Source organism: Aythya fuligula, chromosome 26, assembly GCF_009819795.1.
Source record: "Aythya fuligula isolate bAytFul2 chromosome 26, bAytFul2.pri, whole genome shotgun sequence".
NCBI classification, from domain to species: domain Eukaryota; kingdom Metazoa; phylum Chordata; class Aves; order Anseriformes; family Anatidae; genus Aythya; species Aythya fuligula.
The window spans coordinates 1,298,293-1,316,185 of NC_045584.1; the positions used below are offsets into that span (position 1 = coordinate 1,298,293).

General features: G+C 43.5%; 1 protein-coding gene across 1 annotated transcript; it reads right to left on the reverse strand.

Annotated features, from left to right (window-relative positions):
• Positions 1-2,868: 2,868 nt before the first annotated feature.
• MAU2 (MAU2 sister chromatid cohesion factor) lies at positions 2,869-17,887 on the reverse strand. Its single transcript, XM_032203918.1, has 20 exons — positions 17,833-17,887; positions 16,984-17,228; positions 16,884-16,901; positions 16,603-16,668; positions 15,811-15,906; positions 14,052-14,146; positions 13,445-13,472; positions 12,817-12,972; positions 12,265-12,411; positions 11,740-11,830; positions 10,966-11,069; positions 9,869-9,946; positions 9,227-9,292; positions 8,840-8,923; positions 7,786-7,835; positions 7,461-7,538; positions 6,890-7,001; positions 6,183-6,273; positions 4,332-4,459; positions 2,869-2,992 (listed from the first exon to the last, which is right to left on the reverse strand). The coding sequence occupies exons 1-20, from the start codon at positions 17,885-17,887 to the stop codon at positions 2,918-2,920; spliced, it is 1,863 nt and encodes a 620-aa protein (XP_032059809.1). The 3' UTR covers positions 2,869-2,917.
• Between the last annotated feature and the right edge of the window lie 6 nt (positions 17,888-17,893).

Sequence of the window (17,893 nt, forward strand, 5' to 3'; positions counted from 1 at the left end):
TTCCAAGTTCAGCTACCACACTTGGCTAGTGGTTCCTGGTGAAAACCTGAGCGTACTTACATCAGAAGCGAGCAGGCAAGCCTTTCCCTCAAGTACTTCCTTCCCTCCTGAGAACAGACCGGCAAGGGATTTGAACTACAAAGCAGCCTAGTTTGCGCAACGAGGAGCCAGAAAATTGCCACTGCAAACACTCTCCTGTAACACAGACCTGGGCAACGCAGCTCCCAGAGCTGGAAGGAAAGCTCGGGAGATGCAGCTGCCTGCACGGGCACTTGGATATCCTGCTTGCTGCAAATGCTTTACTTAAACTCAGCTCAAACCACAGCTCTCCAGAGTTGTTATAATTACGTTTTAAAATTTTAAGTACTGCCTTATAGGAGCAGCGCTTTTTTGGCCAACATTTGAAGTGATTTAGTGTAGTCGCCATCGATATGTATCAGCTAAACAGCCTCAGATTGGGTGACAGAAGAAAATAAATCTGTATTATTTGGATGGGACTGGCAAATTTTAAAGTACTCGGGTACTACCTTTTTCAGTTAGTAGTCATTCCTCAGCTGCTAGGAGCACTGCTGAGAAAACCCCCATGGCATTTAGGTGCTTAAAACAGGCACGGACTTTCTTGCAACCCAAGTGACTTCCTGAGAGCATTCAGTAGAGGGAACAGCCCAGAAGAGATACTACTTCCCATACATAAATAAAATAAAGACCTAAAGTCCATGTGGTATCAATATTCCCAAGGTGGAATTAACCTGACCATTCCCAACCAAAATCGACCTCCTCTCACCTGGAAGCTGCACCACACCAGCAGAGTTTGAGGGCACAGGACCTGTACTCAAACTTTCTGGCAGACACAGGATGCTCTGTCTCGACAAACACTGCAGCAAGCAACACAAAATAGCTCCCATCCACATGGATTCTGCCTGTACCTGCTATCTGCAACTACCCTGGACAGTAACAGAGCTCACAGCTTCCCTTTTTTGGGCAGTTTTTAGGGAATACGTGAGACTTTCAAATGGCGTTGAGCTTTCTTCTTGCAACCCTAATAATATTCTTTCCCTACACGAATATTGAGGTTGCGTTTTTCCTAAAGGCCTAAAGGACACACAGCTTCTGCGAGAGTAACTGAGAACAGAAGCTAAACCACCATCACGTCTGATAGAGGAAGCAAAACATCTTGTTTTGGTACTTGGACAAGAACGTGTCCCTTTTGTATCAGTCAGTGGTTAAAACTGAGGGGTTCAGATTATAAAGTGCAGGTGTCTGTGTGAGCTGTTGCTAGACAGAAAAAAAATGAATGAGCAAAAAAAAAAAAAAAGACCAAAAAGAATGACCATTAAATACAGGTTTCACAGGACTGTTTTTACCATAAATTCTAAATGTTTGAGGGGTCAAATCTTTCATTGAAAACATTCTCCTTCTCTTTCAAAAAAAAAAAAAAAAAAAAAAGCAATCACACAAAGCCCTACAAAAGGAACTTGTCTAGCAGATTCCTTTTCCCTTCCCTTTTAAAATTGGGAGATCAATATGCAGGGCTATTAAGGGAGCAAAACACCTTTATTTGACCCCACGAGCCTTGCAAGGTTTACATCACACTACAACGGACCGGCACAGATCCTTGCTATAAGGCTGCCGGTGCTTCGTGGAATTAACAATTTCTGTACTGCTTCCTACAGAACAAACTTGGGCCGTGCCTCTCCTGTTTCAGGACAGCTGCAGAAGCACAGGCAAATCCAGGGAGCCTAACCAGCTGAAGAGTTCAAAAAAACTGAGCTAAACCAGGAACACTAGCACAAAAAAAGCTTTGGAAATGTACGGTTTTGCCAAGTGCAAGACTAGAGTTTAATTTTTCTCGTAAGCCTCTTGCTTCTATCGGATCTGGCTTTCAACCACCTCGTTTAACTCACTTCAATCGTTTGTGAAAATCATTAAGGCACAGATGCTGCCTTGCCTTGGTGAGGCTGCAGTAGAGATTCAAAATGCTGCTTCCCAGTTGCTTGGCCTAGACAGGAGGAGGAGAAATTTCCTCCTACAGTACAAATCACTGTGAAGTAGCAGAGATGGAAAGAGCTGTGGTTCTGCCTTACCCTGGGGGTCTGGGCATCAACAGTGCAGGGAGAAAGAAGGAAGAGACCCTCATGAGGACCAAGTGGTGGCACGTACTGTCACAGACTCATGAATCCAGGACATGGAATCGGCTCCTCTGGTGACAGTGCAAGCCTGCTCTGCTCAGCCTGGAGGCCACCCCGAGGAGCGTAACTCACCCCTGGCTGCAAACACCCCGTCCGTCAGAACTCAGATCTCACCGACCTCAGCGTTACCTTCACTGCAAGGCTACAAACAGCGCTGGCAATGACTTGCACACAATGAAGAGGAAAGAATATTACCTCAGAAGCTAAATTTAGAACTTTAGGGCACCCTACAATCAATCATGATTTAATCCCATTGTTCCCAGGAGTGGAAGGGCACAGAAAACATTAAAACTGGCATGCATCATACTTCAGGGAAGGTTTAAGTATTTAGAATACAATTGGTATTCCAAACTGTGCAAGTCCTCTTCGTTTGCTGTGACAATTTTTTAAAAAGCAAGTATCTAACAATTTAAGGAACAAGTGTCCTTTGGACTAAACCTTAATTCTCAGTAAGAGGAAAGCAGATTACAACCAGTAGATATATACACACTAGCTGTATATTCACACATATTATGTAAAAGCAGCTTAAAATGCCCTTCTCACTTTGCAAGTCTATGAAATGTACGTTGTCTTTATGCAATCCGTTTCCTACAAGGCCCTCACTAGAAGAGGAATTTGCTGCCTTTTCTTTGAAGAAAAGATTTTGCAATGAATTTTTCTCCTATTTTTTTTTTTTGGCTTTTTTGCTTGTTTCTGTTTAAACACACTGTCCTGATAGTTATTCTGTTTCACAGGAGACTGGCCAGGCTGGTGGTGGGTCCGTTCTGTGCCTGGAACTGTACAGGAGGTGGTCCATCTGTCCACTGAAAGATAACAAACAGCATGAAAATCCTACAGCCTCTACCGGGGGAGAAGAGGAATGGCAGCGATGCCAGAGGAAGGAGCTCGCCATACAGACGTTCACTACCTTGAGATAATTAAAGATTTCAGGACAAGAAGTTGAGGGTCAGGTTTGACTTTGTTTCGCACACGTGGAGTTCCCTGGGCTGGTATTTCTTTTGAACTGCAGCCACTCCACATGCCCGTCATTCCAAACCTAGCTGACTGCCAGGAGGAATCCAGGGTGAATGGCAATCAAGTGAAAGCATTTCCTGCTCTTACAGGTGAAGTCTGACAGTCCCAACAGGGGAAACCGTGACTTGCACAAAGGATGCACCTAAATTTGGATGTGCCTGTGTGAGCCAGGACTACACTGCAGCCGCAGTGTTTCCAGAGTGAGCAAAGCCTCTGGTTCTCACCTATTTCATCACTAGAATATTTTCCTCTCAGATTTATCAAAATCTTCTGAAATGGGCAAATTTAATGTTTCTTTTTTAAACCTTCTTTCCCCTCCACATATTTAATCTAGCGTGGGTTATGCATTACCAGCAATGGCAAGCAAAGACGGCGAGGCTGGAGCCTCCAGTCTCTGTGCCTGGCCCCCAGGCATCTGGCTGTGGGCATTTCCCAAAACGGGCCACACCACAAAAACCCATGGGTCTCAGGATCCCTTTGTGACCAAAGCCAGCAATTTGCTTCTTCCTCTTGGCCTCCTTTTCCCCCTTTCCTCTCCCCAAAAGTAAATGTTGGGAAAAAGACGTCAAATTTCCTTGCACCTTGACTTCACATTTGGCCATTATTTCACTCTAAAACAGTAAGTTATCTCAGACCCTTGCTGGATTCCAGTGTAGAAAAGCCTTCAGCATTTTTTAAACAATGTTGAAAGTTCCTGACAGGAAGAACATCGATATTTGAAGTCCACAAAAAGTTACACCTTAATCTAATTGCTATACAGACATCAAATATCGTATTAACTGGAAATTTAGATTTATAGATAAGGAGAGCACTCATAAAAGCTGAAATATCAATAAAAACTATACTTCTGGCAGTGTACAATAAAGCATTCCCCATAACAAGGTTGATTGGGTGATCTGAACAATAAAATTAAACCTGACTACGTAGTAAATTTCTTTCAAAAGTGACAGTTGTCACCAAAATGAAGTGGCTACCTGCTACAAAAGCCATAAAAAGTAAATAAACAATTCTGGAGTACCAATAAAATAGTTTTAGGAAACACAAGACCTCACAGGAATAGTAAAGGAAAGCAAAGCACAGTGTTTTGCCTCAAGAACACTCATTAATTGAAAGATGAAGATCCCTTACCGAGATTAAATTGTGTTCTGGAAGACTGCATGCCTCGATGTGGTCCTGGAGGAGCTGCTGTGAGAAGTTTTGATGCATCTGCGCTGCCTCATGTGCGTCCATTGCATTTCCACAGGCTTTGTTCAGGTCTGAAAGACAAGAGCATCGTCTGCTCACCAGAGAGCACTGTTCATACCTATTTTCAACTGATCAGCTCTCTTATCTGAGAAGACTGTTCCCTGTATTTATTTAATGAATTAATTTAAACAGCCAATATACCAACCTCATCTAATTTCAGAATAAAAACCCCTTTTAAGAGAAGCAGGGGCATGCAGAGAACATGAAACCTTCCTTATTCCAATAGTACTGGCAGTGCACACTGCGGGATTTGGTGTTATTTTACTTTCCAATCCTTAAAAATAACACCATAATACTTCTAAAAGGAAAAAAACAAAACTTCTCACTCCAATGAAAGCCCCTGAGCCCTTTGCATTATCTTTTAGCTTCTAGCACCATCTAGTGGGAACAAGAGAGACTCACGAGTTTCTCACCGCAGATCTGCGATGCGACCACATGGGTTTCAGAGGTCAAGGAACTTTTTTTTTAAACTGAAACCTTTCTTTTGGGGGAATTCAGAACTTGCCACTTTGCATATACTGAAAGCTGATCCTAGTGTCTTTTTTTGTTTTCTAAGGTTGACTCAGAGGTATTAGCCCAATCAGATTTAAGACTGGTAACCTCCTGAGTATCACAATTTCAGCTAAAAATTATAAGTAGTATAGTGTGGTAGGGGCTGAGACAATGCACCTCCTATCGAAGAACATGTGTTGGCATTTTGTTATTTCTGATTTAGCACTTTTTCTTCAAAAAAGAAGGTAATTGGTTCTATAGAGAAAGCTTTAGAAGAATCAAAGCAGAATGGAAATTAGGCCTCTCACTCTTTGTAGGCTAGTGGATCCAAGAGGAGGCAACAACAGCTGAACAAGGGATAGTGTTTCATCTAGAGCACGTTCTTCATGGTATTATTGGCATGTTTTGTATGTGAACTACCGCATTGAAATGAATGAGAGAAGTTATTTCAATTGCCTAGAAGCAGTTTTGCAGCAAAGGCAGCAGCAAAGCAGAACTCAATGCACGGCACCGTGCTTATAGTAAACATGACAATTTAATATAAATTGAAGCTGCAGGGTAAGTTCTTGGAAAAAGGGTAGAGTTACTGCTTTATTTTCTAGCGAAAGCAAATCAATTGCAGCATTAAAGTTGACGGTCTGCCAAGAAGCTAGTCAATATTTGAACAAAGCATCCTGGGGCCTATGTAAGTCAGCTTAAACAATATTTATATATAAAGTGATATAATAGCCTCTTGTATTTATTAAAGCCCCCACACAGGAGCAAAACCTAATCAAATGTTTACTACAGCTGGAACTGCATTCAAAGCAAAGCGCAGCAGCAGCAGAATGGACCCTGCACGGGCGTGAGCTGGAACCCTTTCCAGTCACCACTTCAGCCCTGGATATTGCAAGCTGTCATCCAGCCACAGCAGGGAAACCTGCCTGCTGCCCCACACCACTCACAGCCACGCAGGAGGTTTGCAGGGCCTCTCTTTCCCCCCAGGAGCCTTACAGCCCACAGGGAAAAGCGACCAGAGTACATCAGTGCTGCACCAAACAGGATGTTGATGGGGATGAAAATCAATAACTCAAAAAAAAGCAAAAAGCTTCTTGCACTTCTATTGGTATTTCGCAAATCCAGGCACCATTTAGTGTCCTCAGTGAGCGCTGGCGTTAGCATACATCCCCATACTGAACTGCCAGTTAGTAGCAAAGGGTTCTTTGCCACTTATTTTAAGTACAAGACCTTTTCCCAACTTACCTCTCAACAGAGCTGAAGACCACAGCTGCACAGACATATCTGGTATCTTGCTTGCAAGCTGCATGGCTGGCACTACCATATTATTACTTTCCTGGTGAAGAGCAGATATCAACATAAAACATGTATTTTTTTTTCCCCCCTCACAAATATATAATACATAGGAGATGTGCAATTTGTGACAGAAAATTTACCTAATTTAACTGCTGCTATGTTCCAGCAAACTAGTTGAAACACTTAATGGGACAATAACCCAAATACATCATCTAAATCTGTCTGGAATTTTGCTCTGTCCTAGGAATTATGGCCTTGATGTTGTGCAAGATAATAGAAATATTTCATGCGTTCTGGCATATGATGAGAATTCAGAAGAGCCTGTACCCACAATTCCTTCCAACCAATCCAGTTGAATGATGTTATTTGTCTTTTATTCTGCTCCTTTTTTCGAGTGATTTCAGGCATTATAGAAACACACACTTCTACAATAGACTCCAAACAGTACTACTTTGTTTAAAAGTGTTATTAAATGTGCAAATTGCAGCTGCAGAATTATGTAAGTCAATAAGCTGCCAGCTTTCCGTGGGATACCAATACACAAGCATTCTTGAAACAAGATTAATTTCAGGAAGAGTCCTGATTTTCTTTCAGGAGAAAGAATCACAAGTCAAACACTTACATAGTAATACCAGACACAGTGAAGGCTTGCTTACCCTGTGATTCCCTAACACATAGAATATATGACCCAGGAGTACTAGAGAACACGCTGTTAATCGATTCAAATCTTCTGCATTTGACATTTTCAGTGTCTCTCGCAAAAATCGTCTACCAAAACAGAAGAAGAAATAAAGTGTTTTAAAAATTCGACTTTCCCTCCAATGCGTAAGAAGCATCATCAAGAACCAAGTTAATCCAGTTGGCAAATATTAGCGCTCAGGAATAAATGTGTGCTGCAGGTGACCTTAAACAAAGCACTTCATTCCCAAACCTCACCTTTCATTTAACGAAAATGACTACAGTACAGATGCTCCTCTGAAAAGCTTTTCTTTCAGATGTGCCACTGCAGAACACCGCACCAATATTATTATTACTATTCGGAAGCAAAGAGATCTAAAACAAACAGTTTTGTGGTATTTGCCCTAAGTGAAACAGGAGGTCGACTAAATCCACAGGGAGATCCAGGAGGTTTGAAAGCAAGGCCTCTGGGTTTTCCTTTTTATTTTAAAAGCTTGATTTAGTTTCTCCTTTTTTCCCCACCTCCCGAGTGCACCGAGTCATACTCACTTTGCCTCATTGTATCGTCCTTGAAAGAAGGAGAACAGACCTCGGATGTAGAAAGCTGCTGCTCGAAGACAGTGAGAGCTACGAACAAAGCAACACGTTGAAATCCAGGCATGGTACAGTGATTAAATGCATTACAGACAGGTTTCTAGGAATTTGCCTAATGATCAAATCTCCACACAGAACATTACTTTTAATGCCTGGTCAGAACTTCTGCCTTGAAAATAAGTTGATTGTTTTGTTTTCTTTGTAAAAAAAGCCTGAGACAAATCCAGTATTGCCATCACCAATGCGACATCAGCATGCAAATAGTTTCTGGAACTCTCACCTCACAGGAAAATTATGGTCTGGATTTATCCTTTCCAATAAGCTGTAAAGCTACAAAATGAGAGAGGAAAGAAAGATAATCAGTGCTTCTGACATACACAGGCTTCTGGTATCGACAGCAAGTGTTCTTTATGAGAAGTGCATATCAAATCAAAATGGTCCAAGTCACTACAACTGCACTGAAGTTTACTTTGTATTGGTTAAATCATAGCACAAACATTCCAACACTACGGGTTATCATATTCATTTTGGCCCCAAAATAGTTTTACGCAAAATATACTTTCTTAAACTTCACAGAAGTTGCTATAAAATAGTAATGAAAACTTTTAGTGGTTATTTAACTGAGCCACTCAAGGTACAAATACTGTAACAGAGTAGTTATTTAATCAAAACCAGAAATCAACTAAGGAAAAAACAAACGAAAGAGCTTCGTTAAAAAGCTTAGGAGGCAAAAATAATAGTAAGTACTGTGTGCTTGATGAAGAAGTTCATTTATAGCTTCTTCACAAGAGACTTGCAAACATGTCTCCAGAAAACTACTACAGAGGGATCAAACACATCCCTGGAAGACTGCAGGCAGCTGTATTTTTGTATTAATATTGCTTCTGGCACACTGCTGAATAAAAAGGAACACACACGATGCATATACCTATTTCTGGCTAAATGTTTAGTTAAATCTTACTTGGTTTTATGTAATCTAATAAAACCCTTAAGATGGAAACCAAAGCAAAGAGGTTGAATGAGTCAAGATGACAGCGTTAACCACACACTCTGCATTGGGAACTGGAAGCTTTCCTTCCCAGTGCTGTAGAGAATTCCATGTACGATCCAGAATGCGCAGCTTTGGTGGTTTGCAGCTATGCCAGCTGATACCACCAGCTCCCTACTATTACTTGACACTAACCTGATTATGGAGTTGCTTGACTGCCAGACAAGGCACTATTCTGCAAAAATGCCCAGAAAAAGAATAACCCAAGCACAGTAGCATCTCTCTCTCTCTCTCTCCGAGAATGTTCTGACTTAAAACTACAGCCAGAACCCAGCAAGCAGCTTACCTCTTGATGCCGGTTGCCTTCCCTGATGTACACGCTGGCTAAGTTTGTCACAATAAATGCCCACAACTCTTGGTGTGTAGTGAGCTGAAATGAACAATACACTATTAGTATAGTCAAAATCCTCCAGCATCCAACCCAGAATTAGTTCACCCCATCTTCTCCTTTAATATACACACAGAGACAAAAAAATAATCAGATTAGTGTCTGGTATTTGGCTATTAACGAATCCTGACCTGAGCTGTGTCCAGCAAAGAAAAACCTGAACTCATGCAACTAACACAGTCTCCAGATTTCTCTTCCAACCTCAACTCAGTGACCCACACAACTGCAACAAGCCCGACTCCACACTGAACCACCACAGTAAATATTTTGAGAAGAAAACCTTACCCTCAGTGCTGTCGTAAACTGTGCTTCTGCATTGTCCATGCAGTTAACGGAAATGCAGTAGAGCCCCTGTAGAAGACATGACATTTCTAAGATAATATATAACACAATTATAACAAGCCCGGAATGCTAAGAAGGAAGGCATGCACAAAACCACAGAAATCTTAGGATATTAGCAGGAAAAAGTTAACCAATAAATCTTAGTTTTGTTTGGTTCTGAGAAAAAACAAATTTCTATACAAACTGCTTCCAAACAGTACAATCCTGTAATAAAAAAAGCCCCATTGCTGTATAAAAAACCAAACTCTTAATTTCTTGTAATACTCAAACAGTAATGCTTAATTCTTCCCCTTACCCAGTACCCCAACACACAGTCTCAAACACACACAGTATAAATCGTGTGTGTTTATGCTGTGTACTAATTATCATGCCACGGGTCACCTATTCTAAAGGGGATTTAGGACTTTGACAGCAACGCTGGCAGTGAGCCCCTACAGCAGGACAGGCAATCAATACAGCAGACCCTACTGCTCAGCAGGAAATTTTGCTGTCTGCATCACTGTGACCTCGTCAGTTACTGGTGACTGTTCAGTGAGTCTTGGGTACAGCCCTACAAAGAGTTTACTACTAATTGTAGACACTTACTAATAGAGTGTGCAGCTGGGCAGCGTGATTAGAGAACAATCTGGGGGACTGCTGGCAGAGCTGACAGACTTGGGAAATCTGTTGGAAAAGAATAATAGGTCTTTAAGATTTCTTCTCTCCATTTTGATTTCTGCCCTCTATCCATCTGACTGCATCATAGATGTCATTCAATATGCTTCAGAGATTGGTTCCAGAATCATTAGTCACACTCTTAGGTAAAAGCAGAGGCTAGACATGCTTCAAGCTGACGAACACACACTGCTCCATGCACGTTCCTCCCACACAGACGCACACTAGAACTGGTTTTGAATTATTTGCTTTGCAGCAGCTCTACCATATGGTGGCACCACCTGCAAACGAAGTAGCAGATCTGTTCTGAAACACTCAGAATCTGAGCTGGCACGAAATAGAAAAACCAGAATCCAAATCTTCTGAAGGCTATGTGCTTGTGATGAGCTTTATGAGCCAGAACCAATGACTACTCCTTTAACTGCCTAATTACCCCCCAGAGTACATTCATGTGAAGACTGACAAAAGAGGTTGAGATGATGCAGCCATATATCCTATAAATAAGGGGTGGACAAACAGGAATTAAAAATGCCTGGGAGAATGGGAAAAAAAGCATGCAATTTGTTCTCACATTAGAGAACACCAAACCCCTCCTTCCTTCCCCCAGACTCTCCAAGAGGAAAAAAGGACAGAAAGTCAGGGACCCTTAAAAGCAGAGAAACACTTGGACAAGACAGGAACACAAAGAGGAAATAAAAGGGGAAGAGTTCAGAGCCACTCTCAGTGAAGAACCTGAGGGAAAGGGAAAAGACACCAGGGTCAGATTGCCAACCACAGTCAGGAAGAAGGTGCCCGTTTTAGCCACTCGTCAATTCCTGTTGACTCCACGAGCAACTCCAAAATGTTCTTAAACCAAATAATTTAAGAGGAGGCTAATTCCATGGCACCATCAGGCCTGACCATATCTGTTAGTAGTTCAGCACTGCTGAAATCCCCATCTAAACCCAAGAATCTTCCTCAAAACCAAAATTTTTAAATTGTAACTGCACACATCCACAACCAGGAAAATGGTCAAACCCCATTTTTACCTCCTGCAACGCTGTGGCTTTGTGTCCTGTGACAAGCCTACACATGATAATGTGTTCCAACAAAATAACTTGGAAGGACGACAAGATAGGACTGCAGTCCAACACTGAAGAGGGAACAGAGGTAATTCAGTAAGTGAAGTCAAGACAATAGGAACATCCCCACCACACAGCCTCTACTGCACCTTGCCAGCCTCTCGAATCACAGGTGGCTCAGCAGGACCTCAGCACAAAGACTCGTTTGTGCAAATCTAGAGCAATGCCTTTGGCTGGACCCTCTAGGGTCAGAAGAGTCAGCGTACCACCCATCTCGACTTCCACGTGCCATTACAAGGATGGCACAGGTTTAACCAAACCAACCACCACCACCACCAACAAAATCAATTCCTGAACTGTCAGGAATGGGAGTCTGAACACCAGCTGAGGAAAAAGCCATCAGGAAAATGTGCTTGGTTTAGAGAAGAAAAAAATTGGATAACCAAAGATGGGTACACTGAGAAATGCACCAAGAAAATGCACGCGTTTACAGCTCAATTTACAAGAATAAACCTCCCCAAAATTCTATTTTTGTATTCAACAGTCAAAGTAATTCAAAAATCAAAATGAATAAATAAAGATATAAAACACAACAAAGGTCTTAAATGCAGTACAAACAGACTGATAGCCGGCTGTCCTAGTGAGCTAAATAGGCTTCCCAAATCTTTATTTTCTAAAATTTAAATTAGTAACAAATAAAGGAATCTTAGACATCAGCTAAATTATAACCCTCATCCTTACTTTTTAGCTTCTCTAGCTGCATTAGTGCTTTGTCTGTGTACTTCTGAGCCTTCTCCAGGTACCCTGCTTGCATGGAATGCATCACTGTCACCTGCCGGAGAGCATGGGAAAGATTACAAAAAGTTTTCTTAGCAGTGAGGAAAAGTCTGGGCATTCACACAACTCCTCTGCTACCAGTCTTTTTAAACTGAATTTTGACATCAATTAGGAATAAATTCAAATTCAAGAAGTGAGGTAATTAGTTTCAGGAATGTGAAGTCAAGAATCCAATCAACTCGTACGAAGTAGAGTTGTTTGGCTTGGATATTAATAAAGTTATATTCCAGCTTCCAGACTTCTTGCACAGTCTCTTCAAACCCTGACATCGCTGAAAGCAATATTCTCACAGATGCTGTGGCAGAATTAAACTGTCAGTGTTATGTAAAGCAGCATATGGTCTGCAGAATCTATCACTGCTGGCTCTAGGCCATTTTAAACCAATTTCCCATTAATTAGCAATACATTAAGTAAAAAAGAGCTGCTCACCAAGTAGACAAGCACACACATGTGTTCCTTGGGTAGCCAGTGGAAGAGATCAGCAGAGTTGCTGGGCAGAATTTCATCATCGTGCAGCGTGGATATGGTCTGAATGCACTGCTGGAGCTGTTTCAGACATGGTTTCACACTTTTCACCTGCAAAAGATGATTCGCTTCAGACAGAGCTGCTGCAGCCCAGATGCACGAACATTTACTCAGTGGAGAAAACTTGCCAGGCAATAAATAACCTCCACATTTGTGAGCAGAGCTATTGCATAAATCGCTACGCTAGCATGACAAAACAGTGAGTTCCAGCATTAACAACAATCAGATGCTCAAAACGTCTTTCAAAACAGTACACAAAGCCTGTTATCCCCACTAATGTCACAGAGAAGGAACAGTGGCCACCGTGGTTACAAGCATACCAAAGCAAGCCTTTCCTCAGGTAAGAAGGAAAGGATGTCGTTTCACCACTCAGGTGTAGCAGCAAAAATCCCCCAGAATCAGAAGTATCGCTGCTTCTGAGGTCATCTCTGCCCAGTCCTCCCCCTCTGCACGCACCTGCCCAGCATCCAGGTAATGCGTGACCTGCAGGACTAAGAAGAACACGCGTAACGACTCTTTCTGGATGGGGTTTCCTTGCCAATTTTCAACTATCTGTCCACACAGGGTAAGGAGAGGGTGCACCTCCTGCAGCTTCCGTTCCATTAGAAGGAGCTGTAATTTAAAATAAAAATAACTTTTGTGCTGAACAGTTTAAACACTTTAGAGAACCGCAGTTAAGCCCCAGGTACATTGATGAGTCTATTTAAAAAAAAATAATAATGCAAAGACATCTATTTGCAAGAACACCAACCATTTCATGATCAGATTTTCATCCTTAATCACAAGGCCTCCAACAATTTGTACTTATTCTTTTTTCCTTCCATAACCCATCTATTTGTCATGTTTATAAAGGGCAGCGGGAGAAACTAACCATAAGAATTCCAAAAGAAACCTGCAGACTTAAAGCTTTTTTCAGGAATATTTTAATTCTGCACTTGCTCGCTGAACAAAACAGAATATATAAGGTATTCTGCATGTTTATCTGCTCTTTAAAAACCAACAGCCTATGTTCAGGCAGGTTACACTCTAACTTATATTACAGAAGTTGAACAAGTAGTTTATTTTGAAAGTACATCCAACTTACCATTCCCTTGCTTAGCAGAAACAGTGCTCTGAAATTAAACAAAACAACGTCATAATCCAAAAAAATAAATAAAAATTAAAAAAAATCAAACCTAAAAACAAGTTACCCAGACCACAACTGTAAATAAAAACCTTGGGGGGAAAGGAAAAGTCTGCCACTCTCCCTCTCAAGGGAGATAGTTAAAGCAGTATTAAAGAACCTGCCACAGAAAGCATATTTGAAAGCTAGATGGAATAGCACCAGGAATCAAAATCCCAGCCTCTTCAGGTTTTTCTCTAAGCCTTGGACAGTTCCAGTTACAATAGCTGCTAAGGCCAAAGACAGACTACTGGGAAACCTTTTGCTGATCAAGACAAACACAGTTCAGTTTGAAAAAAAAAAAAAAAAACAAAAACACACTGCAGAGTCTTAATAGACTTAATTGGTTTTGTTTGTTTTCCCAAAAAGTTAAAGAGCTGGAGAAACTCTCAGATCTAAGAGAACACTCAAAAATACTGTCTGCAAAACCCATGTAGCAATCACAGACAACACCACTAAATAAAAGCAGATCAAACCATTTTTTTTGGTGGGAAAAAAACAAAAACACAACAACATCAATGGAACTCACCTGGTATACTCTGATCCTACCACCCGAGCATATTCTGCTCCAACGCCAAGAAGGTCACACGCAGATACCAAGTCTTTTTCAAGAGTATGTAGTTGCTGAAACGAAAAAAGGACAAAAAAGGTCAGCATTTTCTTAGAGAGCCCGATGAGCTGTTTTTTTTTTTTTTCTTTTTTCCAAATAAAATTGCAAATAAAGCACTGCTGTGCTTTACAAGTGACAACTGCTAAACTGGCACATTAAATATATCATCTGATTTTAGATTCGTTTTCCAGGAACACCTCACATTCTCCAGAAAAAGCCTGTAACATTTCAAAGAAAATTTCTCAGCCGGGTTTCACACAATACAAAGCTGTTATAATTTATCGAGAGCTTGTGCAGATCAGACAGGAAAAGCTCAAGGATAACTTGCACAGTTACACAACAGAGCGTGTTCTGCAGCATGAGGAGCAGAAGAAGTCTGCGAGATGTGTTGCAGGTGATGGGAAAAGGATGGCAGAGCCTCCAGAGCACCTCTCCCTCCCCTCCAGCCTCCCAGTTCTTGTACATTTTCCAGGCTCAGGTAGCAAAGCCAGACAACTGTAGAAAAACACACACCAAGGTAATGAGACGCACAGCCCCCTGTGGTCAAGCAAAAGATGGAAAGGAAATACCAGGCAGAAAAGAAATCAGCACAGAATGTCAAGCTTCGAGGAAGGATCCTATTCAGCATAGGCACCAAGAAAAATGCTTAAGCTTCTTGTGAGTACTTGGGCATTAACTCGTTGCAAAGTAAACGTTTGTCCTTTAATCGATAGGAAAGTAAGGCTCTGCACAATTCAGTGCTCCTAAACTACACAAAGGAGCTCGCAATTCCTTTTCAAAGAAATTGGTCTGCTTGTTTAAACTCATCAGGAAGGGGTAAAAGACAAGTACAGGTGACTATTAAGGCCGTCTTCAAAGATAAAATTGCTTGCTAACCAGATCTCTGCTACAGAGTACCCGTAAAAGAGCAATCAGCTCCCTCAAGTCTAGTGTTAAACACCCGGAGGCTCGTTAGAAGCTGAGAAAAAGCACAACCTGGGAAAAAAAAAAATCTCAAGCAATAATCAGCTCCTCCCACCAAAGGGGAAACTTTCTGGATAAGCATCCTGTCCTAACACATCTAAACGCTCAGGGGAAGCAGCATTTTAAAGGGTAGTTATACAGCTAAAATAAAGATCACTGCAAACATTAAATGCTTTGAACTCCAAAATGGGCCAGTTTTTCCTAGAAGCAACAATGGTCTGAGCTGTGCCACCGTGCCACGCTTAGAGTGTAGTTCAGAAGAGGAACATCGCTGGGAGGCCTTTGTACCACCTGCTTTTCCCACCCCAATTCTACTCCAGGTACTAGATTAGGCCGAAAATAATCAAACCAACACTTCAGGCTGGCAAGCTCCAATTCCAACAGCTTCGTGAGAACCTTTACCCTCACTACAAGCCGTGTTGTTTTATCTCATTCCCTCTCTAAAGTTTTGTGCTATTAGATATAGCCCACAGGATGGTCCTTCCAGTTTTCTTCTCCCATCTGTCACATCATCAACAGGTAAAGTGGGCCTTGATGCAGTCAGTACTCTCCAAACACATCACTGCTTCATAGCATAACTTCTGTCCCTCCGCTAACATGGTTAGAAAAAATAAAGAGGTGTCTGAGACCTTTTAAGGAACGATACATACGTTTCCTAGCCGTTTTACCAGCCACAGTGCCAGAGTAACGCGATGAGCAACATAAAATCACTTACTGCAAGTTGGAAAAGCAGCCTACAGTGCCAGTATGGGGTCTGCTGCGAGATCTGGATGGCCTTGCGTAACAGAGGTTTTGCTGTGTCCACCGAATTCTGAAACAGAAACACACACCCGAGTCAACCAGAGACCAGGCTGCTGGGAATTTCCATCACCAGGAACAGTAACTTCAAAACAAGACGTATTCTGTGTTGAGCCCTAATTAAAGTCGGGCTGGTTAGGAACCTGAAAACATGAAAAGCAACAAAACCAAGTTTTCAGCATTCAGAATCACGCAACAGTAATTGACAATAATTGAATAAAAATCTGTTCAAAAGTATTAGCCGTTTAACTCCTTTGGCTGCTATTCCAATGTGCCTTTTTTCTTTTTTTCCTGCACGCGAAAGAAAAGGCAAACATTTCCTTCATGGAAAGTAAAAAACAGTTAAGGCTTTTCACAGATAAAGAATAAAGTGGGCCTATAAATTCAACAGAAGCCTTAAAAAAAAGCCTTCTATTTCCACCCCTCCACCCTGTTTTTGTCTCAAAAAGAAAAAAATTTGGCCTAGCAAACTTCTTTTGCTGTAGAAGCCCCACGTTGCAATTCCAGCACCAACTTTTACAATCAGACAGACAAAATGTTTCAGGTTTATGCTATTGTACTTTGTATTTATACTGAAAATGGCCTCTAAAAACATCATAAAACCCTTTATTAATAGTTATGTGGTATTCCAGGAACAAAGACACTGAAGTTAAACGCAGCCCTGCAGCCCCAGAACGATCCAGGAGTGACCCTGTCCCAGCACACTCACCTCCTGACAATAGAGCTCTGACAGCAGGCTGGCTGCCTCGAATTTAACGTCCTCGAACTGCGGGATCTAGCAGCACCAGAGTTAAGCGAACATTAAAACACCGGCTGCAAAACAGCAACGCTACAGCGTCCAAAACTCCTCAACACACCAGAAGCGGCAAGAAAGCGGCCCGCGAGCCCAGAAGCAGATTACAAGCAGCTAAAAATCCCCATCCCCAGGGCCAGGCTCTGTCCGCGGGGCTCTCTTCCAACACCTCTCGTTGCCAGCCGGGAAAAGGATACTTGCTGCGATATCAACCACTGCAAGAAAAGACAGCGGGTTAGTCCTCGAGCATGACTGACAAGACCCCAACCCTAGAAACCCCCTTCCCCAGGGGCTCACCGCTTTCTCCAGGTGCCCCCGGGCCTGGTCGCCGTTACGGGTGTGGTGGTAGAGGACGGAACCGAGCTGCAGGTGGGTGCGGGCCTCCATGCGGGCCGGGGGCTTGCGGGGCAGCACGGCCTGCAGGCAGTGCACGCAGAGCCGCACCTTGGGCGGGCTGGACGTGCGGAAGTGCTCGGCCAGGCCCAACAACGCCAGGTACCACGACTCCCCCCCGGCCCCACCACCGGGCCCGGCTCCTCCACCTCCCGCTCCAGCCCCAGGGCCGGGCCCTGCACCCCCCCCTCCACCACCTCCTCCACCTCCTCCTCCTCCTCCTCCTCCACCGCCAGCTCCCCCCCCACCGCCTCCTCCTCCTCCTCCTCCTCCTGCTGCTTCCCCGGAGCCTCCGGGGCCTCCCGCCGTCGGCTGCGGCTGTTGTTGAGGAGGAGGCGGCTGCTGCTGAGGGGCCGCCCCGGCCGCCGCGCCCGCCGCCACCGCCGCCATCTCAGGGCCGCCGCGACAACACGGCCTGCGGGTGGGTGGGGGGGGGCGGAGGGGAGGGGGGGGGAGGAAGGGGGAAGGGGGAAGGGGCGGTGCGCGCGGGGCATTCTGGGATTTGGAGTCCGCCGCGCGTTGCTATGGGGAGAGGCGGGGAGGGAGGGGAAGGAGGGGAGGGAGAAGGGGGAGGGAGGCCGGCGCGGGGCATCATGGGGGTTGTAGTTTGGCGGTGTGTTGTCATAGGGGGGTGCTGAAGGGGTAGGGGAAGGAGGGTGGAGGGGTTTTTTTGCCTCAACGGAGCGGTTCGGCTCTCCCCGCGGCCATCGCGTTGAGGCGGGAGGGAGGAGGGAGCCTCGGCCGGACTACAACTCCCAGCAGGCTTAGCGGCGGCGGCGGAGGCGCTCGGCTGCCGGCCGCGGTGCATGGTGGG